We start from the raw sequence: 22147 nt of genomic DNA, 5'->3' as shown, positions 1-22147 counted from the left end.
TGCAGTCAAAAAGGCTTCATTTAAAAAGCTCTTATGTTCCAAGGATCTCAGCTGCGACACACTGACAAACGCTACTGACCTTGTTGCAATTACACCTCCTGGAATTTGCATAAATGAATTCTAGAATAGGCTTCCAGAACTTGCAGGCTGCAAGCAGCAACGCCTGCTGCGGCTGCACGAGCTGAGTCAATGTGTCCGCACTTTCCTCAGCAGCGTATGACTACTAATATTTTTACCCATAGGTTTAGAATTACAGGAAGTTGGTAGGAATGAAGTCCCATATAATTGAGTATCAAGTCCAGGATTGAATTTCCAAATAGTAACCATGCTAGCAAACTGCTGAGGTCTGAATTATGCACAAACTAGTGAAATAAGCCTTCTCTCCCTTAAGAAAATGTTTTTCTGCACTATTTAAATAAAACTTGAAAGCAATCTGGCATTATCTTGCAATCCAAATGCTGCTAAGCAATCACACTTTCTAAAGATCTGCACATAGTAGAACCCTCTGTGCTTATTAATTCATAATTTTAAATGAGGTGCAACTGAAAAGGGGCCAAAAAAAAGTTTTGCTGGTTAATAATTTGGCATTTGTTTTTATTTCTAGTTTGACCTTTCCTAACTACAGCTGTTAAAGGTAGAAAGAAACAAAATTACTCTTACAAATCTAACTACCTCATCTTATTTGCTGGAAGCCCAGAGTAAGGACACATTCATTACAGTTCAATTTGATTTGCAGATATCTGACCAGCTACACAAACTTTAGAACACTGAACTAAGTATGCACAGAGATAAAAAGCATTGCCAAACAGAATTACAGAAGAAAGCTATTCTCTGTAAGTACACATAAACTGCCTCATAGATTCATAACTAATTTTTTTCATGTTCATTTTTTAAAGAAAATGATCGGCATGTCAAGAAATTAATATACTGTAAATTCTTCCAAGAGTAAAGGGATTGAGAATTCCTACAAAATGTTTCACTGGCTCATATAATCTGTAGAGGCCCTTTGCTGGCACCTAGTGGGACTTTTGATAAAAGACAATCTTGAATCCTGCTGTTAAGTGGGATTTTTGTTGTGGGTTTTGTTTTGAAAAACACCAACATTTGGCCATGAATGTACTTTTGAATACATAAGCCATCTATGATGTAGTACTGAATGCTACTGCTCTAACATGGAGTTACTTAGTGCTGCTCAAAGAGTACAAACAGAAGAGAACACTAGGCCATTTGTACTTTTATAGGTCATACTACTAGGAGTTTTTTCTGCTTCATATTTATTTAACCTTTACTGTATTTTAAGCTAGAAGGCAGTAAAATTAACATTTATACCTCCTTCCCAAAAAAGAGCCAAGAATCAAATTCACAGTACCTTGTTTGCAAGAAACAAATTTGTTTTCTAATTATACTCCAGGGCTTACTTAAACCCATTACCTGAATTCCATTATTAGAATGCAGCAATAAATGAATACTAGCTTATTCATAAAAAGCCAACAAATACAACACTTCATTTATTTCATTATAACCAACAGGACTCCTTCTAAAGTTATATGTTGGTGGGGACTGGGATGGGGAGAGAAGAGGAAAGGAAAATACCATGAAAGGTTCTTTTGGTCAGTTTCAAAAAGTTACATTTGTACTTCAAGCAATACAGTAAAAAACACCCATAAAATCAAACAAACCAAACACAAACCAAAAACATCAGCAAGTGACCCTAAGATATGTGAGCAAAAAGTAAAAAATGCATTTCTAAAGGCTTCTTCTCTCCCCAATAACAAATATATTAGTGGACAGTTTGTAACATGTTGGTGTGATGTGAAGTGCAACCATTGGAGGTGCTGGTTTCTTTCAGTAAAAGCATTACCATCTCCCACAGTGGATGATCTGAAATGTTTTGTTCCATTTTACTAAAGAAATCCTAAAAAAACCAATAAACTGACATAATTCGGTAACTCAAGGCTTAAGATTCCAGCAAAATTTCTCAACATGTCTCTCTTCCTCAGCTATACCTGATTAGGTGTTGCCAGCCAACTGCAGCTTTCTCAGGCAATGTCGAATGGCTTTTAAATCGTTACATTCAATGTTGCTGAATTAGAGTTGGCATAAATATAAACTAAAAGTTAGTATTTTTAAATATAACTTTTCAGTATCAATAACAGATTTAGGCACTTTGCAAGATACCTATATTGTGGCAAGGTACTGTAAGACAGATAGCAAGAGGTGTGGTCACTTCACTGATTCATCTCCTAAGTGATCTCCATGTTCTTGACATTTTTCTAGTGTGTTTTTAAAGACAATCTTAATTAAAGACTCTGCAAACCACTCAAGCCCTTTATTCTATCACAGGTTTGCAAGTCAGAAGAACAAACTAGATTTAGCACTCCTTTACCAAATCCAAGACAAGTGATTTTTGAAAATTTTACAGCTATTACAAGATTTCAAAACTCTGACTACTGGTGATATAACCAATGCAGCAAGACATGAAATTTAACCTAAACTCTGAAGAAAGGTTTTGAGGCTGGTATTCAAGAACACAGCATTTCTTAAAAACAAGCAGGTATTTCTGGCTTCTATTTATCCCTAAAAGTCAAAGGGAATAAAAGCACTTGAGAGAAAATTTTGTAAAGAGGAAATTAACCATTGGTAGACACAAATATAAGAATATTTTAGTTTTACCAGATCGCTCACATTTAGACTTTAAACACTCATCCAATAGGTAGATGAAAGAACACTGAAAATAACAGAATAAAATACTAAAATAGCAGAAGATGAAACACCTTCTGATCATAGCTACTTAGCAAGGCACCTATTTGTGACATGTGAGGATGAATTAAAAGTGGGGGAGCTTGTCAACACTAAATAACAATCATAGCTAAGGCAACAATTTGTCTTACTTAAAACAACCCAAGACATTTGGGATAAAAATGGTTTCTGACAGCCAGTTGAAAAGGAACAGGGAGATGGGGTGTTCCATTCACCAAATGAGATGGAGACAATGAAAATATAGGGATTTGATTACAGAACAATAGAGTGACTGATGAGGTCATGACACTTTGATCTCCAAATATAATCATGCATGGGAAACAAAGCACCCTTTCCCAGCTGATACCAACAAAATGTTTAACTGGTTCCTCTCCATAAGCAAACAGATCAAACAACTCATATATTTAGATATAGAAAGAATGTGAAGGAGTTCTATTGGAAAACACAAAGAAAACACTGGCCTTCTCCCCCCAAAAAGTCAAGAATCCTACTTTCTGATCATGCCTCGTGGCCTCCAGGTGGTGGCAGCAATGCTCTAACGAGACATGCAATGGACAGAGTACTTGGCCGTGCTGAGGAATATGCTCCAGCCCATAATACTATGTGCAGATGAAAATCTCAGCATCCTGAAAAACCACATTTAACCTCCCATGTAGGGACAAGTGCTTGTGATTCCCTTTAACGCTGCTTTCAAATAAATTAAAGAGACATCATATTTTGAATACTTGGGACAGGCAATATCATCAGTTAAACAGTAAATGGCCTGGGGACTGTGCAATGCCTGTAACCAAGAAACAAGCCTCCTCCTTCTTAAATCTCATTATTCTAGGCAGTTTGTACTTATATTTACACACATTTTCACTCTTCCCAACCTCAGAAGAGCAGCACTTTCATATGGTTTACTGAACACGTGCATTTTAGGAAAGAATGTTTTTCATGGCCAACACACTACTAAAGCACAAAGCACAAAGAGATCCCTTATTTGGAATGAAACTGTGTTTGGCCTGCAAGAGCACTCAACCCCTTCCATTAGTTCCAGACTCCTGCAGAGGGGAAAGGTACCTATCTTAGTGACAAGGAACATCGGTGAAACAGATGCAAGTGTCATGACTGTACTGCTACAAGCTTACTCACAATGAAACACACAAACAAATACAGGTAATCAGACATCTGGACACAAAATGAGAGCTTGGGTCAGAGAAGGAATTTTGATTTCACTGAGATAAAAGCAAAAGCTAGCTCTATCTCACCAGTGACCTTCCATTCAGAGTGACACAAGATCACAATCCATTGTTCACTTCTTGAGCTTTCCAAAGAAAATCCATGTATGCTTTCTTTGATGCTACTTCTCACACACTGAAGAAGCTTCTCACACCACATCTCAATACTGCTTTGTTTGTAAGGAAAAATAAACATCCAATGCAGAGCTTTCAATATCACCAAAGAATTTGGTCCTGTCATGTGAACAGCACTAAGAAAGAATGATGCTTTCATGAGTTAAAGCACATTAGAAGTTTACAGTAATAATGTAACTGCTTCAGAGCTTCAAGAGTGTGGCAATGTCAGATAAATAATCAGGTCTGTCTTGAGTTTTAGGTTTCATTATAGAAGTAAAGGTTGTTTGGAGTGGGTTTTTTATCCACACTGAATCGTGGTGGACTTGCTTTCATTCAAGTCTTTAATACACTGCAAAATTAACACAAAAAGACCTACCAAACGGTTTTCATCAAATACTTCAAAAAGCAGTCTGTGTTTCTGAGGATTAACCTATGAAAAAGAAGTACAGTGATAATTAACATAGGTACTGAATTCCAGCACTTGTCTTTAGCAAAATCTCTGTGTTTTGGAAAGAAATACCAAAGGTCTTTATTAAACAGCAAATTTATACCCTGCTGCCATTCTACTATGCAATGCATTTCTACTAGAACCAATAAACCATAACTGGTACTATCCCAAACTGTTTCTAAATCCATGCACATGCTTTCAAATATTCACAGAATAAAGAAGGCAACGCCAAGACTGAAAATCTGACATCTGTCCCAGAGTTAACAAAAGTATTTCTAAGGAAAGCAGTTTTTGAGCCCTTTAGAACAATAATTGTGGAGTTCTTTCTGAATTAGGGAAGAGTTCTGAAGTGGGGAGAGTAGTGAGTAGTTTTTCCCAATGTGGAATATATCCAACATGTAATAAAGCTATAAACAAAATCACTTACTCTAAATAAGAGTTCTTCATTCCATTTTGGGTTTAAAGACTATGTGCAGAGGAACAAAAAAAAAAAAAAAAAAAAAAGGAAAAAGAAGAGAGCATTAGTTATACTGATAATTCTGTACAATTGTATATAATTTTTGATGTATTACACATTATATTCCATGTAACAATCCACTTAAGAAAAAACTACCTTTAAGCTTGATATTGCTGGTAAAAATCAAAGGAATCTTGTACTGTTTAATGCAGTGCAGAATGGAGACAATTTGTGCAGGTATTGTGAGCTATTGTCTATGCCATGGATGCAGACAAAGTGCATGAGACACTGAAAATAGTTAATTTAGAGTATATCCCTTCAGTAATAATCACTGCCTTCCTCTCAGTTCAACACCCACATTACTTACATGCAAGCTCTTAGCAAATGCCAAATCTCTAAGCAACATCAACTACACAGACCAGGAACAGATGGGCCAAACACAGCACAACTCACTCAGCTCAGCTCATCTTTGAACTGGGATTATTTTAAAAAATACTACAGATAGTTTAATGTAAAAATTATCAAAATGGAATGAAAAATATGCATGAGTGATCTCATAACACAAGTTCGAGCCACTATCCAAGTACATCAATTTGGAAGGGTGCTTTCCCTCTCATATATACAGTTCTTCATTTTTAGTTACACTGAGTTAGCAGTACTTTTTCCTGCATGAATTCTAGAAAAACAATGATTCAGGTGAATGGTGCAATTTGATGTTTAAACAGAACAAATTGGGTTTGTGTTTTTAACATAAAAAGATAAAAAGTTGTAAAACAAGAAAGATTCTTATATCATTAAAGGTCTCAGAAAAATCAGAACAATCCAGTACTTCCATTAATTATGTAGTTTTCAATCAGTACTCACCTTATATTCCTCAGTTTTTCCTCTACTTTGCAATAAAATTTTTAAAGAGAAAATCCCACAATAATGCCACAAACAGAGAAACTGAGCAGACCATGGAACACTCCTTTCCCCACATCCATTCACTCTAATACATGAATTCTCACATTTCCTCTAGCTTTCACTTTTCCTCTGGAGTCTGTTTTAAAAAAAAACCTCAACACAATACCAGAAAGCCCAACCAAACCCCACCACACCCACACAGATAAGATGACTAACCTTTCTAATAGTTTTTGTCTGAATACTGGTAAGGGCTCCATTCACTGGATCATACAATGTCACTTTCACATATGGGTCACTGGGAGGGAAAAAAAACAAACAAGTAGTATGCTGCTCTATGCCCTTTTTGGTCACCATTATCAGCAGTCAGGTTTTGAAAGGCTTAAATTAATAGCAGTTATGTAATCAAGGGGTCACAATTACTTTACAAATACCACAGAGATTTGTAATTACAATCATTTCCTGCACAGTTTCAGAGATAAAACTAATATAAACACCAGTAGTGATAATGATCATATTAGCTATGCCATTCTGTGTATCAGTACAATTTGACTCTCTGTCCTCTTTCATAGTTATTTCAAGATAACAGATTGAATAAAACTTCTCACATTTCAACAAGCAAGCATGAAAAAAATCAGTTGTGACTGAAAAATCTCAAAGTATCTTAACTTTAGAACACCTGGAATTTGAGGTACTTCCTAGAACATGCAACAATTTTACTAAATATTCTATCATTTTGACAGAGTTTGAGTTTAACCTGAATTTTTCTGTTAATGAAGATGTCCCAATATTTCTGCTTAAAATGTCCTACTGCCTTTTCCTTTCCTGTGGTACTAAAACCCAACATATTATGTGAATTTCTACTTTTCATGAACAATCAAAGCACTCAGTTGCTCAGAGTAGTAACAAAAGGTGACCAAGACTGTCTGCCATACAGTAAAAGAGCGTATGGTTTTCACATATTTAAGTTATGATGAGAAAAGCTGATCAATTTGTGCTCGAAATAAAAATTGTACGTGAACAAAAATTTAAGGGAGACTGTCTAGCTTTAGGAAAAATACAAATTTCACAAGAGAATTTTTTCTATTGCTAAACTGATGTCACACACAGCAATTTCGTGCTAAAATAACAACATTCCTGCACATATGCCAAGGCAGCTGACAGCAGAACTTGTACTAAACTCATCAATACTTTTCTAGACCCTTTGTACAAAGGCCAGAAGAAAAAGAGGCTTTAGCACTAAATGCATTCTGCCACTTGCCAACTCTACAAGATCCTAAAAGCATTTCAATTACCAACTCACAAGTCTGATCATTCCTTTGCTAAATTTTAAGCCACTGCACATAATTTGAGCTGAAACAGTCTCAAAGCCACCAGTGTTTAGTACTGTGCTCATTCCAAGTCTTTCAAGCACAGATGAGAACTCTGACCACAATTAAACCCTAGTTATTTTAACTGTAGTTATTTGAGCTGCAGCCTACCTGAAGTGAAACACAGACCTGGATCTATCCTCCATGGCAGAATATTCTGTTATGCAGAGAATGAAACATTCTTCTACTTTGTTTTGCCAACACTTAAGATCTGTCCAAGTCACTCTTGGATATGAAAGCAGATATCTTCATGTTTATATAGGCTCTAATAGTTTTATAAAGTTGCCAGTTGAAGGAGTTCAGATTCTTTTTTTCCACAAGGCACAGAAGAATTTACTGAGAGCTAAAGAGCTGTAGAAGGACAATAAAGAAGCAGCTGTCCCTTAATACATTAACAACATATTCTTACCTGGCTCCTAAGATATCCTTCTTGGCCAGGCCGATTCCAGCTATGACCTTCACCCGGACAATTCGTGTGTCCTCCTTAAAAACAAAGGAACATATTCAAGATGCATTCAGATTTCTTTTTCAGGTCTATTTTCAATTAATAAAGCTAAAAGAAATTATGGGCAAAATTTTGAATTCCCACTGAAAACTACAGACTAATGACGCAGTTACTTTGTCTGACAGAAACAGCTCTATCAGTAACACTCAGATAAATCTGCATGGACCACAGAAGTTTTCACCTGATGGTATCTTGGCATGCATCAGAGGGAGGGAAATAGACTCTGACAATATTTATTTCCTGGGAAGAACAAAAAGGGTAAATTTATCAAAATAGGTTAATAAAACAGTAATAAACTCTGGAAATAAATGTAGTAACAAAAAAAATCTTGCATCTATTTTTAGTAAACAGCACAGAGAGGTCACACTTAAAATATCAGGATTACTGATATCACCTGCCAGCAGGGTACGAGTTTTATAAGAAATAAAAAAATATTTTAATTACACATTATACATATCCCTAACATCTGATAGGAACTGAATTCAAGAGGGGAATAAAATTCCCAACAGCTGTGACAGTATCAGAGGAGGAATACAAATGATCATTGTTTCTCTGGAAAGCAAAAAGCTTTCCAGATGAAGGGCTGTTTGCAGGAGATGGTGGGCCAGAGACACTTGTGAGGAAAGCTGATCCAATCTAGGTTAAGGAGTTAAACAGATACAAGAGCAATGGGTGAAGCAGGAGATGCTCTCCCTGGGGCCTTCCTGAATTCCACACACTATTGAAAGTGCTTTCTAAAGGACACTCCCAGCAAGCTCTAGGAATGCTCCATCATGTCTCCCATATAACCACAGGGTTAGACTCCCTAACCAACCCCATCTGGAATGGTTCTTAAAGCCAATGGAGAGAACTGCATCCTAACACTGAGGCAGGAATTACTGGCTAAAAATGTACAACTGAGAACAGACCTCTAAATAAAAATAAAATAATAAAAAAGTGAGTTTCTCCCACTCTCTACAGTTAGAGGCGATTGCCTGGGAACTGAGATGAACATCTACAAGGTCCACTGACAAAACAATCAATTGTCCAAGTCAATTCCAGCCAAGTCACAAGTCTATCTTCAGCCTTCACCTCCAAGGACATTGTCTCCTACTAGAAACTCTAGGAGCTCAGAAAAGGAAGACCAACAGACAGTCCCTCCCAGCACTGACCACTTGAAAGTGGCCTAAGCTTTCAAAATCCTTAGTCATGACCAGGCTTCTAAGGCACATAACATTATCATGTGTTTTATGATAACAGAACTGACCAGATTTAAGAAAACATAAGTAAAAAACTATGTTGGCATCAAATTAAGAAGAGCTATTTGTTAACATTTTTATATATAACAAATATCCTAACATATCCACCCATCTTACATTCTAAAACAATGTCCAATTTATCTTCTACCAATTACTTGGCCTCAGTGACATTCAACATCAGTGAGTTTCTGGGATGATTCCAGAGTCCCATGTGTGCATTTCCCCTCTCCCTGAGCACCTCTGCACTGCACCAGAGCACCCTGACCCCCCTTCCAACAGGAGGATGGTCCTCAGTCACAGCCCATGGGACCCAAATGACAGAAACCAGTTTGGCAATCAACCCCACCTTTTCCTTCTCAGACAAAGACCTGTGGGACACACAGCCCTAAAAGACAAATAGGTTTTCTTGTCTCTGCATTCAGTTGCTTAGACCACGAGGTTTGCTCCATTATTCAAGCATGAGAAAAGCAAGGACAATTAGATGCTTTTGGGCAAAGGCATCCCAGAGTCAGCCTTAATAGTGCATCAATGTAGTCCACACAGGGGTGATCCCAGAATAGGATCCACACCCCTGAGATTTTAAAGTTGGCTTAATCACATGGTTTGTTTACTTGTATCATAATAGAGATATGAAAGCTATTTTACAAAAAGACAATTTGCTTTGCACATAGCCTTAGGAAACTAGAAGCCACAAACCTAATGCTGGCATGCTGAAGGTTGATTGAAAAACGCCTTGCTGAAAGAAAGGTTATTATTTATTTGGGGTCAGTGCCAAACTAGGACAGCTACAGCATTTTAGTTAGCTGAGCAGAACAACCAACCAAACCACCATGAAGGAATGAAACGGTAGAAATAACTTCCTACATTAACAGAAACAGTTAAAAAAATTTCCTGAATTGTTCACAACAACCTTCCCAACAGATCTCCATTTTCACTTTCACTTTTTCAACTAACAACTCTCACTGCCAAAAGCCACCACACCCCTTTTTGGCTTTTTTAAACTGATAGGTGACACTGAAGAGTCCACTTCCTTTCCCAAGCTATGGTGACTAGAAACTCCAGGAAAAAAACCCATGCAGACAAGCAAGGGCAATACACAATCACAGCACATGAGGTTCCCCAGTCTCTGGTCAGGCCAGTGTGCCATGAGCATCAGGGGAAATTCAGCCAGCTTGATGCAAACACAGGCAGAAGGGCCTGACAGTGGAAGGAGCCACTGTGCTGTGACCCCACACATCCTGAAGAGGCAAAGCTGCTACAGGATACAGCACTGTGACCCTACAACCTCTCCTCCTCACTCACTGATGGTAGAATTACTGAGCAACTGCTGCCACAGCTCAGAAAAGCTGCCACAAACACACTGATCCCACAAAGCAGTGAACAGCCAAAGAGCTCCAGCACCTTTTGAAGATCATTTCATGCAGATAAAAATTAGGCCATGCAAGCTTTGCACAGAGACAAAGCATCTGATACTTGGTTCTGGCACCCACCGGGAACAGATTCAAAATCAAAATTTCATGGTTTGAAAAGCAATTTTGAATCTCATCCTCTTCATTCACCTTTGCTCTGGAGATCCTTATTTGCTCTTTCATAGCTATATACAAGAAACTGTGGATCAGTAACTCCTGTAGATTCACAGGCAGCTGCAATATGAGTGTTTTTGTAGACCAAAAAGTACACAGGCTGCAGCCTGTACCTTGACTCTTCCATATGACTACAGACACTCTCAAGCTTGCCTTGCTTCTCTTTTACACCACTGCCATGCTTCAAGGGGTTCTGGTGGCAGAGGAGGGGACAAGCACCTAGCCAGTAAACAGGAACACACCAGCAATGCCTAGCAGCACTGCTGTTTATCTAAGAGACTGCTCTCTCAGCCCTATTTATCTCCTCAAGAGTCTCTTCCTGGATCTAACTGTCTACCCAAGCTTCTGACATTAACCTGAATGGGTCAATCTGAATTTATCCTGCCTGTACAGCTAAAGAAACTGAGCATCCTCTGCTGCTTTGCACACACAGGGAGTTGTGCAGGTTTAGTGCCCTTGTACCCAGCTGCTCTGTAACACAGACATGCACACAGCAGCCCTCAAAGGCAGCAGCTCTGGGCACAGCCTTGCACAGGGATTGTTTGTACAGATGGAACAAGGACCTTCAGCTTTTGACAACTTCTGACTGCCAGCCATTCCACAGGCTGGAGGCAAAAAAACAAACAAAAAAAGAATACAATGTCAAAACTGAACTGTTAAGCTGTTCCCTCTGAGAATGTAAGTAATCCAATATGAATCAGGCAAAAACAGCAAATAGAAGAAATATTGTTTAAACTACTGAATCTGCCAAGGAGTGGTTGCACACAGTCTGTATGAGTTAGGCTGCTCCCAACAAATTCAGGCTTAAATTGTTTTTAGGGGTTATATAGTATTTTAAAGCTATGGGGATGGGGAATAAGGTTAAGACAGATTACAGAGACTAAACTATTCAAAATGTCTTGGTCTGATTAAGTGAGACAAAACATCCTTTTCCAAGCTGAGTCAGCAAGATAGTTATCTTACTATCAACTTCCAGGTTTTATCATTACTTTAATGTTAATCATAGTGGTATATTCTAAAGTACATGTTCATGATGCTAGACAAAATAGCTGGGACTACTAAACCACACCATTTTCACCATCTCTAATAATGACTCTATTTACTAACAGATACTGTGTAACAAGGGATTAAATAAAAGGTTTCTGAGCCACTATGTTGACAATCAGTAACTTAAAGGTTTAAAGGCAATGCTTTCCAGCTTGTGAGTCTCTGAACAGATAATAAAACAGAAATCCTTTTTATGTATGCCTTAAAATAGTTGTACAATGTGTTCTCAGAGTAGCAAAGCAAGTGTCAAACTAATCAAGTGGCACTTGTAGAAGAAGACAGTTTAATTCCACAAAAGTCACTATGAAACTACCTATGTTCAATGAATGTACATCAAGATGAGGCATTCTTAAACTGTTCATTTTGGACATGAAAACAGCACTTGGAAAGAAATTTCAACTTTATAAGGAGTTCAAAACTTGTTCACAACCTTGGAATGGTCTTGCCTGCCTTACATTGTTTGCAGTCAATAATTACAAAGGACAGCTATTAACAAACTGTTCATCCTCATCCCATCCTTTCCAAATTCACATGGCAGGAAAATAATAACACCAAAGACAACTGGGAGAAAGAGTCCTGCCTTAGTGATAGAAGTCCAAGAGAGAGTGGAAGACAGAAGAAAAATACAAGCAGGAAGAAAGGGTGGGAAAAAAGGCACAGATCAAGAAATGGTGACATGTTGGTAACTATAGCCAAAGCCAGGATGGTTAATTTAATGTAAAACATAAAATGGTAGTATCTGCTGGACTACTAGAGAGCTTTTTTTTGAGGAAGCCAATATAAAAATGACTGAGTGGTCTAACAGGGAACACTTGGTAGTAAACAATTCCTCCAGGCAATAACATCCTGTTATTCTTTTGTTCCTGTTAGACAGGTCAAGAATCAACTACCACTGAAGCCAAGATAAGAGCACCAAAGCTTATTACAACAATAAAACAGCACAGCAGCATCAGCTTGAAAGATTCTGCCAATATCAGGAACTACATATTAAAGCTTTCTTAAGATTCATATCATGTCTGCATATAGTCTTCATTTGAAAGAAAGCATTTTCCACAGAATGGGGAGCCTTAGGAGAAAAGAACTTCCTGCAATAATCAGACCTCTCAAGTGAGCCACACGTTAGGTGACATCCAAATGATAGCAAGTCCTTTTTAGCATCATCACTTCATTTCACCAGGAGATGGAAAATGGGAGGGAGACTTTCCCATCTGACCATTGCTTCACAACCCAGAGAACACTGTCCCCTCTACAGTGACCAACAGAGCTGAACCATTTTTTTAAAAGAAATTATTTCAAAACAAAGTTTTAGATTCACAAAGATTCCTATTACAAAACTACATTAATTGATCTTTTAAACATAATGAAAGTCATTAACTTCCTCTGCCAGTTACAGATCAGTCTTAGTAATTCACTAGAAGAATTTAATTGTACCATGTGAGCATTTTGTGCTCATAAATACAAAAGTCTCATCCATTAAGAAATGCTGGCTGTTACTACAGATTGTATTTAACTACAATCTGCATTTGACTACAAATTAAAGAGATTCAAGACAACAGAAGTCCACTAATGGAGTTCCCAATTTGTCAACAGAATTTTAAAAAATTCAAAACCCCCCAACCAATCCCCAAACACTTTTTCACTATGTGCAACCCAGTATCCATACCAGTGTTTATTAGTTCCATGTAAAGGAAATGCTTTAAAAACACAACACAAAACAGGGGGGACATAAAATAGCTTCTGGGAACCACCAGATCTACACAAATTACACTGCTGTTCAAAAAAATGCAAGCAAACTCCAAACAAAATGAGGAAACCTCTCAAGACTACAGACCAGCAAGCTTCACTATTACAAGAGTCTCAACTAACCCAGATATGTGGGACTCTAGGCTATGCCTTGCAATGGTAGTTCCTCACAGCCTAGAAAAAACTGAGAGCCTTTCTACAGCCCAGAGACAATAATGTCTGTTTTTTCTGTCTGAGTGCCTGTATAAGAACAGTCAGACATTGCACACACCTTGAACAGAGGCACTGGGGAGACCACAGGCTTTGAACAGGAATGGAAGCACTGGGCTGCTCGAGCACAAAGAGCCAAACATTACTGGTTTGGTCAGAGGCAGTCCAAAAGAAGATTAGTCCATGCCAGTGTCTGAAGTCATGTCTGAAATGTTTTAACTCATCAGCATCACCTTCAAAAGACAGCAATATGGGAAGAGTTGTGGGGTAAGGTGTGCAGAAGCTGAGAAGACAAACCATGTATCCTGGACATTCAGCTCACCAACTACAAGCTAAATAACCATAAACAACCTACTCTAGCAGGAGATCCTAAAGGAACATAATAATATATCTAAAGCTTTCCAGAATGAAATACCATATGCCTATGAGAAATCTTAGGCAAGCTGCAGTAAACAAGAATGCTTGTTCTACACAGGACAGGTCTCAACTGACTGAGCAAGCTGAAATGGCAAATGCATGCAAGTAGGAAGTGCATTTTTGCCTGTGAGAAGTTCCCATTTCTAGTTTCATCCCTGAAAGCAACTGCACATAATAGATACAAAAGATCTAAAAACCTATCTAACTTAGAATGTTATCTGGGCAACATAAAAAGAGCTAAAAAAAAAATAAGTAATCTTTGATTCAGTCTGGGAGTACAGGAACTCTGACATACAGACATCTGTACATTAAACTATGAAAGACATGTATATAGACAATCAGTGTTTTATTGAATGCCATTCCAGAGCCCTACCGTGCAAGCAGGTATTATAATAGAAAACAGAAATAGATACTGGACAACTCTCTAAAAATTACATTTCTAAAAAAAAATTATTCCTCCTGTAACCAAAGAAATAACAGTGCATTGGCTAAGATACCAACAATTCTTCCTTCCATCTTTGAAGGAGCATTCCACAATTACTGTTAGAAAATACTTTATTTGGTACTGCAGTCAATTGTCACAAAAATACAGTATATGGAAGTGAATACCTCGTTAGAAAATGCTTGATTAAAGTGATTAACCTACAGAAATCCAAGTCTTAACAACTTGAAAGTTTTGAACTTTCAAAGAAACCTGAACCGTCGGAGTCATCCTACTCTTGACCCTCATAGCAACTGCCTTTGTAGGATATGTCCTGCCATGAGGTGAAATATCATTCTGAGGGGCTACTGTAACCACAAACCCATTCTCAGCCACCCCCTACATCGGACAAACACGAGTCGAATGAGCCTGAGGTGGGTTCTCTGTCGATGACCCCACACTAACTCGAAAAGCCCCTCTTCCAAAAGCCTGCTGTGACAAAGCAGCAGCAGCAGCAGCAGTGTCAGCCCGCTCCTGCGGGTGCGAACCATCACCGGCCCTGCATCCAGGGGAGGGTGTACCCGAGCGGGCGGGGCAGGGAGGGCAGGGAGGGCGGGGCAGGGAGGGAGGGCAGGGGCAGGGAGGGAGGGCAGGGCAGGGCAGGGCAGGGCAGGGCAGGGCAGGGAGGGCAGGGAGGGCAGGGCAGGGAGGGAGGGCAGGGGAGGGCAGGGCAGGGAGGGCAGGGGCAGGGAGGGAGGGCAGGGAGGGCAGGGGAGGGCAGGGCAGGGCAGGGAGGGGCAGGCCCAGCACGGGCCCGCCTCGGGCCCCAGCACGGAACGCTCCCTCAGAGCTCCAGGGAGCCGGCGGCACAGAGCGCTGCCTGAGGAGCCCGACCTGCTGGGAAGGAGGAAGTGCATTTTATCGCATTCCTTTCCCCTCTAAAAAAAGTTACTAGGGTGATAAAAAGCAACATGTTGTTCTTATTTCCAACCCATTTGAGATCTACTTCTCTACTGCTAAGACCTTGCTCTGAATACAGAACTATTGTTTTTTCCACGTTGACCTTACTAGTGCTCATTATTGCAATATTCATCTAAGCCATAAGTCCTGTGGGTGACAAGAGACTTTTACAGAGGAAAAACTGAACCAGAGAAATTAAGGAAAACTGCACCTGCTAGATTCAGGCACTTCAACTCAGATACCTACACACAGCATTGACACAAACCCACTGTATACACAATAACCTCAATTACACCTTCTTTTCTATCCCAGCTTCTTTTTGTGTCAGCAACACCATATTAGCAATCCTTTATTGAGTCCAAGTGATTAATACTCCTTTAACAAAGAAATCTGTCATAAATGCCCAACCTGAGTTTGATGGAATCCACACTAATACTGCATTCAACTCCCTCAACAATTACACCAACTTCTCCTCACTTGCCTTCCTGAATGACAATTTATTTATAATTATTATATTTACCATAGGATCATATCCAAAAACTGCAGAGGTTTTGCAGATAACATTGCTTTCTTTTCTCAGACAATTCTGATTTACACGCAAAGCAAATCCATCTTGCAGAACAGGCCCCAGAGCAGCCCTGGGAAAGCAGCAGCGTGCAGACAACTATGACAAGACTGCAAAACAACGTGGGGGGACAACAGAAAAGTCCTTGATGATACTTTCAATATGACTTGGGTTTCTGGCTGTGTTTTTCTGCTTCTGTGTACACAGTCTTAAACTCTGTGAGGACAAAAGAATTTTCCATTCTTGTGTCCTCGGCGAGAGCAGTTAGCAGAGTAGTTTTCTTGTAACCCTAAGATCATTTGTTTTGTTATTTGCGCATGCAGAATCTCACACAAAAACTATGGAGACAACTGAGCAAGTACTTTTCACACAAATCAGTATGTACTCACTGAGTATTAAAGTTTCTGAGCATAAACAAACTGCACTTTTCACATATGTCACTTGAAAAAGTTTGGCTAAGCTTTTGAATTACAGAAGAAGTTAGATATAATGGATTTTGTACATGCTTTTTCCTCCCTTCCCCCAGTTCCAAAGGAACACGTTTATGCTCAAAAAGATTGATGGAAGATCAGAATTGTTAAATTTTAAGCAGATTTCAAAAAATTTTCACCATAGCAATGAAAGCTACAAAGCAGCTAAACTGAACAAAGCTTAACAATGTAGAAGTAGAGAGCCTAAGGCATGGAATCTTTTGGTAGAGCTACATAGCCTCAGAAAGTTACTAGCAAACAAAAACAGGATCTTGCAATAGGAAGTGTTATGCAACCCTTGCAGTATGGAGCGCTAATTTGGTATTAGAAATCCTAGGTAATTCAAATATAAAGAAAAAAAAGGCATTCAAGAGCTTTTTAAGTTATTTCTCCAGAAATAAAGCACAACTTGAGAAAGAGAGCTATGCTAACAAGAAAAGGAAAAGTATTTTAGAGCTTTAACAAACCGAATTCCTATTATGGATGCAACAAGTACACATTGACACAGAGCTCATCACTGCCTGAACACAAAAAAGAGCTGATCAAAGACAATCTTGGTAAAATATCCTGTTGGCTCAAAGACAACACTACTGACATTTCACACAGGTCACCAAACAGCTTTCAGAGGTACTGCTTTTACTCTTCCTGCATCTGCAATTTAAAGAAAAACCCTGACTCTCCTTCTTCTTGATAAAGTGACCCATTCCATAATAATCCGGCCCACGCACAAGCCTCGGTTACAACGCAACAGCCACCCCCACCTGTCTGCCACTTCCACCCAGTACAGGTACAGCCCCAGCCACCTTCCAAAGATCCACGTGCTCAGGAACTACGACCTGAGGACAGAGGCCACTGCACGAGTCACTTTCAGTCAGTCACCCACGCGTTTATTGCAAAAAACACCGACACGCAGACAGGTTTGCACACTCCCGCTGATGGCAATGCTGGGATGAGCCCCATGGCTCCGGCACCGCTCTAATGCACGCACGACTCTGTCACACCGCTGTGACAAAGCCCGGAACAAAGGCGCGATTCTCCGGTACCGGGAAGGGAGCGGGGGGAGAAGAAATCCCGCTTCACTCCGTCACAAGGAAGTTGCGAGGGCACGCGGATCCCTCCGTCCATAGAGGAGGCTCCACAGCCTCCAATGGGAGAAGCCAGGAATGCCGGTGCTAGACGGCGCGGCAGCCGCCACCTTACGGCGGGCCGGGGCTCAGGGCAGCCGGCAGCGGGGCGCCGATCCCGCCGGAACCCCCCTCATTGCCTCACCCCGCTCCCCCGCCCCGCGCCACGCCGCGGCAGGTCCGCAGGGAATACCCGCCCCGCAGGGGGTTCAGTCCCGCGGAGAAGCCGCCGCCCGGCTCCGCGGAGAGGGCAGCGGGGGGCGCGGGGGGCGGCCCGGGGCCTCGCTCACCTCCTCGCCCGGCAGCCCGAGCACCTCCGCAGGAGACGCCGCCATGGCCGCACGGCGCGCGCCCCCCGCCGCCGTGTTTACCTACGCCCCGCCCCGGGCCCGCCCCGGGCTCCGCCCCGCGCCTCTCCCCATCGTCTGATTGGCTCTGGGAGCCTCGGCCCCGCCCACCCGGTTGCCGGCGGCGCCTTCCGATTGGCTCTCGCACCGCGCCCCGCCTGGAGACACGCGCCGCGCGGGCAGCCTGAGGGGGCGCGCGGCCGCCGCCCTCAGCCCGAGCGCCCCTCGGGGAGCCGCGCCGCGCTCCGCCCTGCCCGCCTCGGCAGCCCTACCCAGGGCCGCGGCGGGATAACGTCGCCTTTCTAAAAATTTTCCTGGTGCTTTACGCTGTCGAGGTCTTTCCTTACAGAATCACCGAATCGATTATGTTGAGAAGGACCCCTTAGATCATCTGGTACAACCTACGACCCAACACCATCGTACCAACTAGACCACGGCACCAAATGACCAGTCTTTCCTTAAACACCTCCAGGGACGGTGGCTCTACCAACCTCCCTGGGCAGTATCTAATCACCCTTTTTATGATTCTTCAGAATGTCTAACATAAATTCTTCCAAATGTCTAACTTAAACCTCTCCTGCTGCAGTTTGAGATTATTTTTGCAACACCGGAGGGCCAGGCCCAAACTATGGAGTTCTTGCCTAACCCCTCATATTCAGGGAACTTGAAACAGCAAAAATTTAGGGAAAACTGAGAGGAAAAAAGGACTTTCCCCGCCAGGATGAGGCAGTGCTGCCTTCCAGGGTGCTCTGAGGAGGAAGGAAGTCCCAGCTGTGTGAGGAGATGACCTGACATAACATCCAAGTGAGGAGGATGCCAGAGCACAGAAAAAAATAAACTGTAAAAGCTATGTCTGAAATCAAAACAATGAGGTTGTCAAGACTTTTCTTGAGAAAAAAATCTGCTTGCCCCCCATGCAAGCCTGTGACTCAATCCCTCAGGAATCCCTCCCTGACCACCCATATTTCCAGCAGGCAGAGGACAACAGCAAGAGCTGTGCTGAAATAGCTGTAAATAGAACGGTTTAGTCTGAGCTTTGTAACCATAAGCCTTACTACAAGCTTAGGCCAAACTCCTCCAAGCAATACCATCTGGGAGAGCAGAGAACATACCTCCCTCTTAGGATGAACATGCTGAAAATCACTGGTCACTAACAGCAGCACCTGTACTGGCAAGGAACCAGGGTCTTTCATCACGTTTCAACTGATCCAACCTGGCCCCTCATGCCTGAGTGACCTATTTCTGCCATCATCTGATGAGAAACTCTTCCCTTTCCAAAACAAACACAGACCCAGGCTCAGCTCTTTGGACTGTGCCTCAAGCAGACCACAGAACACACAGGTAACACCTCCTCAGAAAGACTCAGGCAAACCTGTGCCCATCAGCACACACACACACACACACACACACACACACTCATGTTCTCCTTCCAGAGGCTGACCGGATACCCCAAGGAAACACAGTCTCAATATCAACATCAGTTTGTGCATGTCCCAAAATCAGTGTAGGGTGTTAGCTATGAAAATTCAGGCCAATGTCTTACAAACAGAAAAAGTGGCATTGGGCAAGTGGCTTCATGAATTGATAGATTTACTTGGGGAAAAAATGTGTGTTGTAAGACCAACCAAGCTTTGGAAAAGTTTTTGGGTATTTCAAAATAAACAGCCCTCTTCTGTTTCTGAATAGATCCTCTGGACACCCAAAGTTTCCAATTCCTTTGGCTCAGCTTTGCCTACATCAGTCTTCAAGTTTAGAAGTGTGTCCCAATTGAAGTTTCTGGGTAACAGCCAAGGAAGGAAAATCTGCCTAAATTACAGCAGGCATGACTTCCAGGTCCAGGTTTTTCTGGGATTGAGTATAACAATGATTAGTAAGTTGTTGTTACAGCTTGCTAGAAAAAGCATGTGGGTTTGTGGCTGTCAAACACCAACACTGGGTTTTGCAGTGCTGTCTCATGCTCTGCTAGAGTGTACAAAGCAAGTAAAAGAAAAGGCATCAGAGCCCCAAAAGCTTACAGCTGAGTTTTTTTGTAATTTTTTTTTTCATAATTGTAGTCTATTAAAAGATACTCTTTTATTTCTCCCTATAAATATCTTTCTACACATTACTGTCACTATCCAGAACTCTGCCTTCCTTTCTGCAGTCTCAGTCTCAGCTTTTCTGTACAGTAAGGGCTATAAGAAAAGCATCCCAAAGTGCTGTTTAATAAAGGCTTTATTGTGAATATTTTATTAGTGCCTTAGTTATTGGGCTTTTTGGTAGGACATCAAAACTCAAACATTAAATTTTAAGTAATGTGTCATTTCAATAACTTTAAATTTAAAATAATGCCCTTTTGAAACTTACAACAGGACATTAACATACTCATTTTGTTATATTACATTTTTTAAGTAGCAGAGTAACACAGCCCTGACTCTTTTTGTGTGTGGAAAGACCACTAGTGAGAGTAGGCATTAGTCAGTCAATGCCCAAATCCATAAGCAGATGACCTGCCATGAACAGGTCTGAAACACAGGATTTATGTTTCTGGCTTTGATACCCAGAGGCATCCATACATTAAGGTAAGGTCTATGTGCATTTTCAGTGGGATCAATAGTTATCTCCAATATTCCAGCAAGATATCTATCACTTCACCCAAATTATCCTTTTACTTAAAAATGGGGGAACATAAACCACGATATGTTTGTTAACAAACATTCAGTTCTTATGTTAGATATATATCTCCAGCATTTAATATTTTATGGTGTTATGCTATTACAAACTATTAGTGGAAGAGAGATATTCTGAAAGCAAATAATTGATTTTCAGTTGCAGAGAATAACCTGAATTTGGACATCTAAGTGCAATGGAACACTTTGTATATCCATACCATTAAAAATCTGTTAATATTTTATCTCATTAGTCCATCCCAATAGTGAGTTCTTATCTGGTAACAAATTTGACTTCTCTTGCCACCTAAATTAACCTTCAGTCCCATGAAAGATTAAAAATTTACAAAGTTTTAAAAAATTGCATCTCTAAGCTGAAGGCATTCATCCTGATAGATCCAATTTGTGGTTTGAATTTTATATACATTTAATGGTAATGTGGTTTGTGTCTTTCTTTATCATAAATGCTTTTCCTAGGCCAAAGACAATCTCTACACTATAATACTGAATTACTTTGAAAAAAAAAATCAACAAAGCAGTGTTGGCTTTTAAAGGAGGAAATTATGTGGATAAAGGACATTTGTTTCAGAATTCCAAAGGATTATCACAAAAGCCTTTGATTTAAGAATATATGTTAACTGTAGTGATGGTTAAGTGATAAAAGCTAGGACATCAAGTAGCAGCAAAGTATGTTTTAACTTATTAAATGTAGGATACACGTTTGCTACAGAGGATTTTAAATCAAACTGGATACATTATCTTTGCTACTCTTCCTTTAAACCAAAGGAGTAGAAGTCATTTCAACTGCAACAAAACAAAATAAAACAAAACCTAAACAAATAAACAAAAAACCCAACAAACCACTCCCAAAAAACCAAAAAAAAACCCAACAACAAAAAACCCCCAAATCAAAATAAAACAAACAAAAAAAAAGATGCAAATGGCAGAAACAGATTTTTGTCCTACTGTCTTTTGTTCTACTGAGTCATACAATAGAAAATGTTATGAACCACTCACAATGTCACAGTGATAGGTAAATGGAAAGCTGTACAACAGGGAATTCATAGAAAAACATTATACTGGTCATGAGTCATTGCTATGACTAAGAGAAGTAAACACCTATTGCTATTCTAATAATCTCAATTTCTTTACTATTAAGGCAATGTTTCAGTAAAGAGACTGATGCAGAGATGAGTTAAGAGCCCAAGACTTAACACTCTTGTTGGCTTTACAGTTAAATGCAGGGCAGATCCTGGCAATTAATACTGATTTCAAACACCATGACAACGAGATGCAAAACTGATCCAAACATGAAGGCCTATATTTATATTTTGTATGCAAGTTCTTCAGTCTGGTAGTCACTCCAGGCTGGCAGCTGTCTCTGCATTGCATTGCAACTGGGCTGCTTTTAGCTCATTTGCAGGTTTTCATCAGCCCCTTCCTACTCCTTTTCACTCTCAGTTCTCCTAAGTCACAGGTTCTGTTTTCCTTAGCTTTTCTGCTTTCCCTTAAAGGCAAACATATCCTTGGTTTGGATACATGTGCTTTGCCTGAAGCCAAGCCCTGCCTCCAGCAGTCTCAAGCCCTGCAGCTCCTG

At 40.4% G+C, this 22147-nt stretch overlaps 1 protein-coding gene across 1 annotated transcript in view; it reads right to left on the bottom strand.

Moving 5' to 3' along the window:
* Positions 1 to 17907, bottom strand: part of NEDD4 (NEDD4 E3 ubiquitin protein ligase) — a 51105-nt gene extending 33198 nt beyond the window's left edge. The window contains exons 1-5 of the mRNA XM_058033277.1: positions 17846 to 17907; positions 7682 to 7755; positions 6122 to 6200; positions 4973 to 5011; positions 4474 to 4527 (exon numbers count right to left, since the gene is read on the bottom strand). Of these exons, the coding sequence (XP_057889260.1) occupies positions 4474 to 4527; positions 4973 to 5011; positions 6122 to 6200; positions 7682 to 7755; positions 17846 to 17890 (291 nt within the window). The 5' untranslated portion in view covers positions 17891 to 17907. The remainder of the gene's footprint in view (positions 1 to 4473; positions 4528 to 4972; positions 5012 to 6121; positions 6201 to 7681; positions 7756 to 17845) is intronic.
* Positions 17908 to 22147: the final 4240 nt, after the last annotated feature.

This window comes from Melospiza georgiana, chromosome 13 (assembly GCF_028018845.1).
Source record: "Melospiza georgiana isolate bMelGeo1 chromosome 13, bMelGeo1.pri, whole genome shotgun sequence".
NCBI classification, from domain to species: Eukaryota; Metazoa; Chordata; class Aves; order Passeriformes; family Passerellidae; genus Melospiza; species Melospiza georgiana.
The sequence above is the reverse complement of the archived record's forward strand: the minus strand, read 5'-3'. Positions and strand labels throughout refer to the sequence as shown.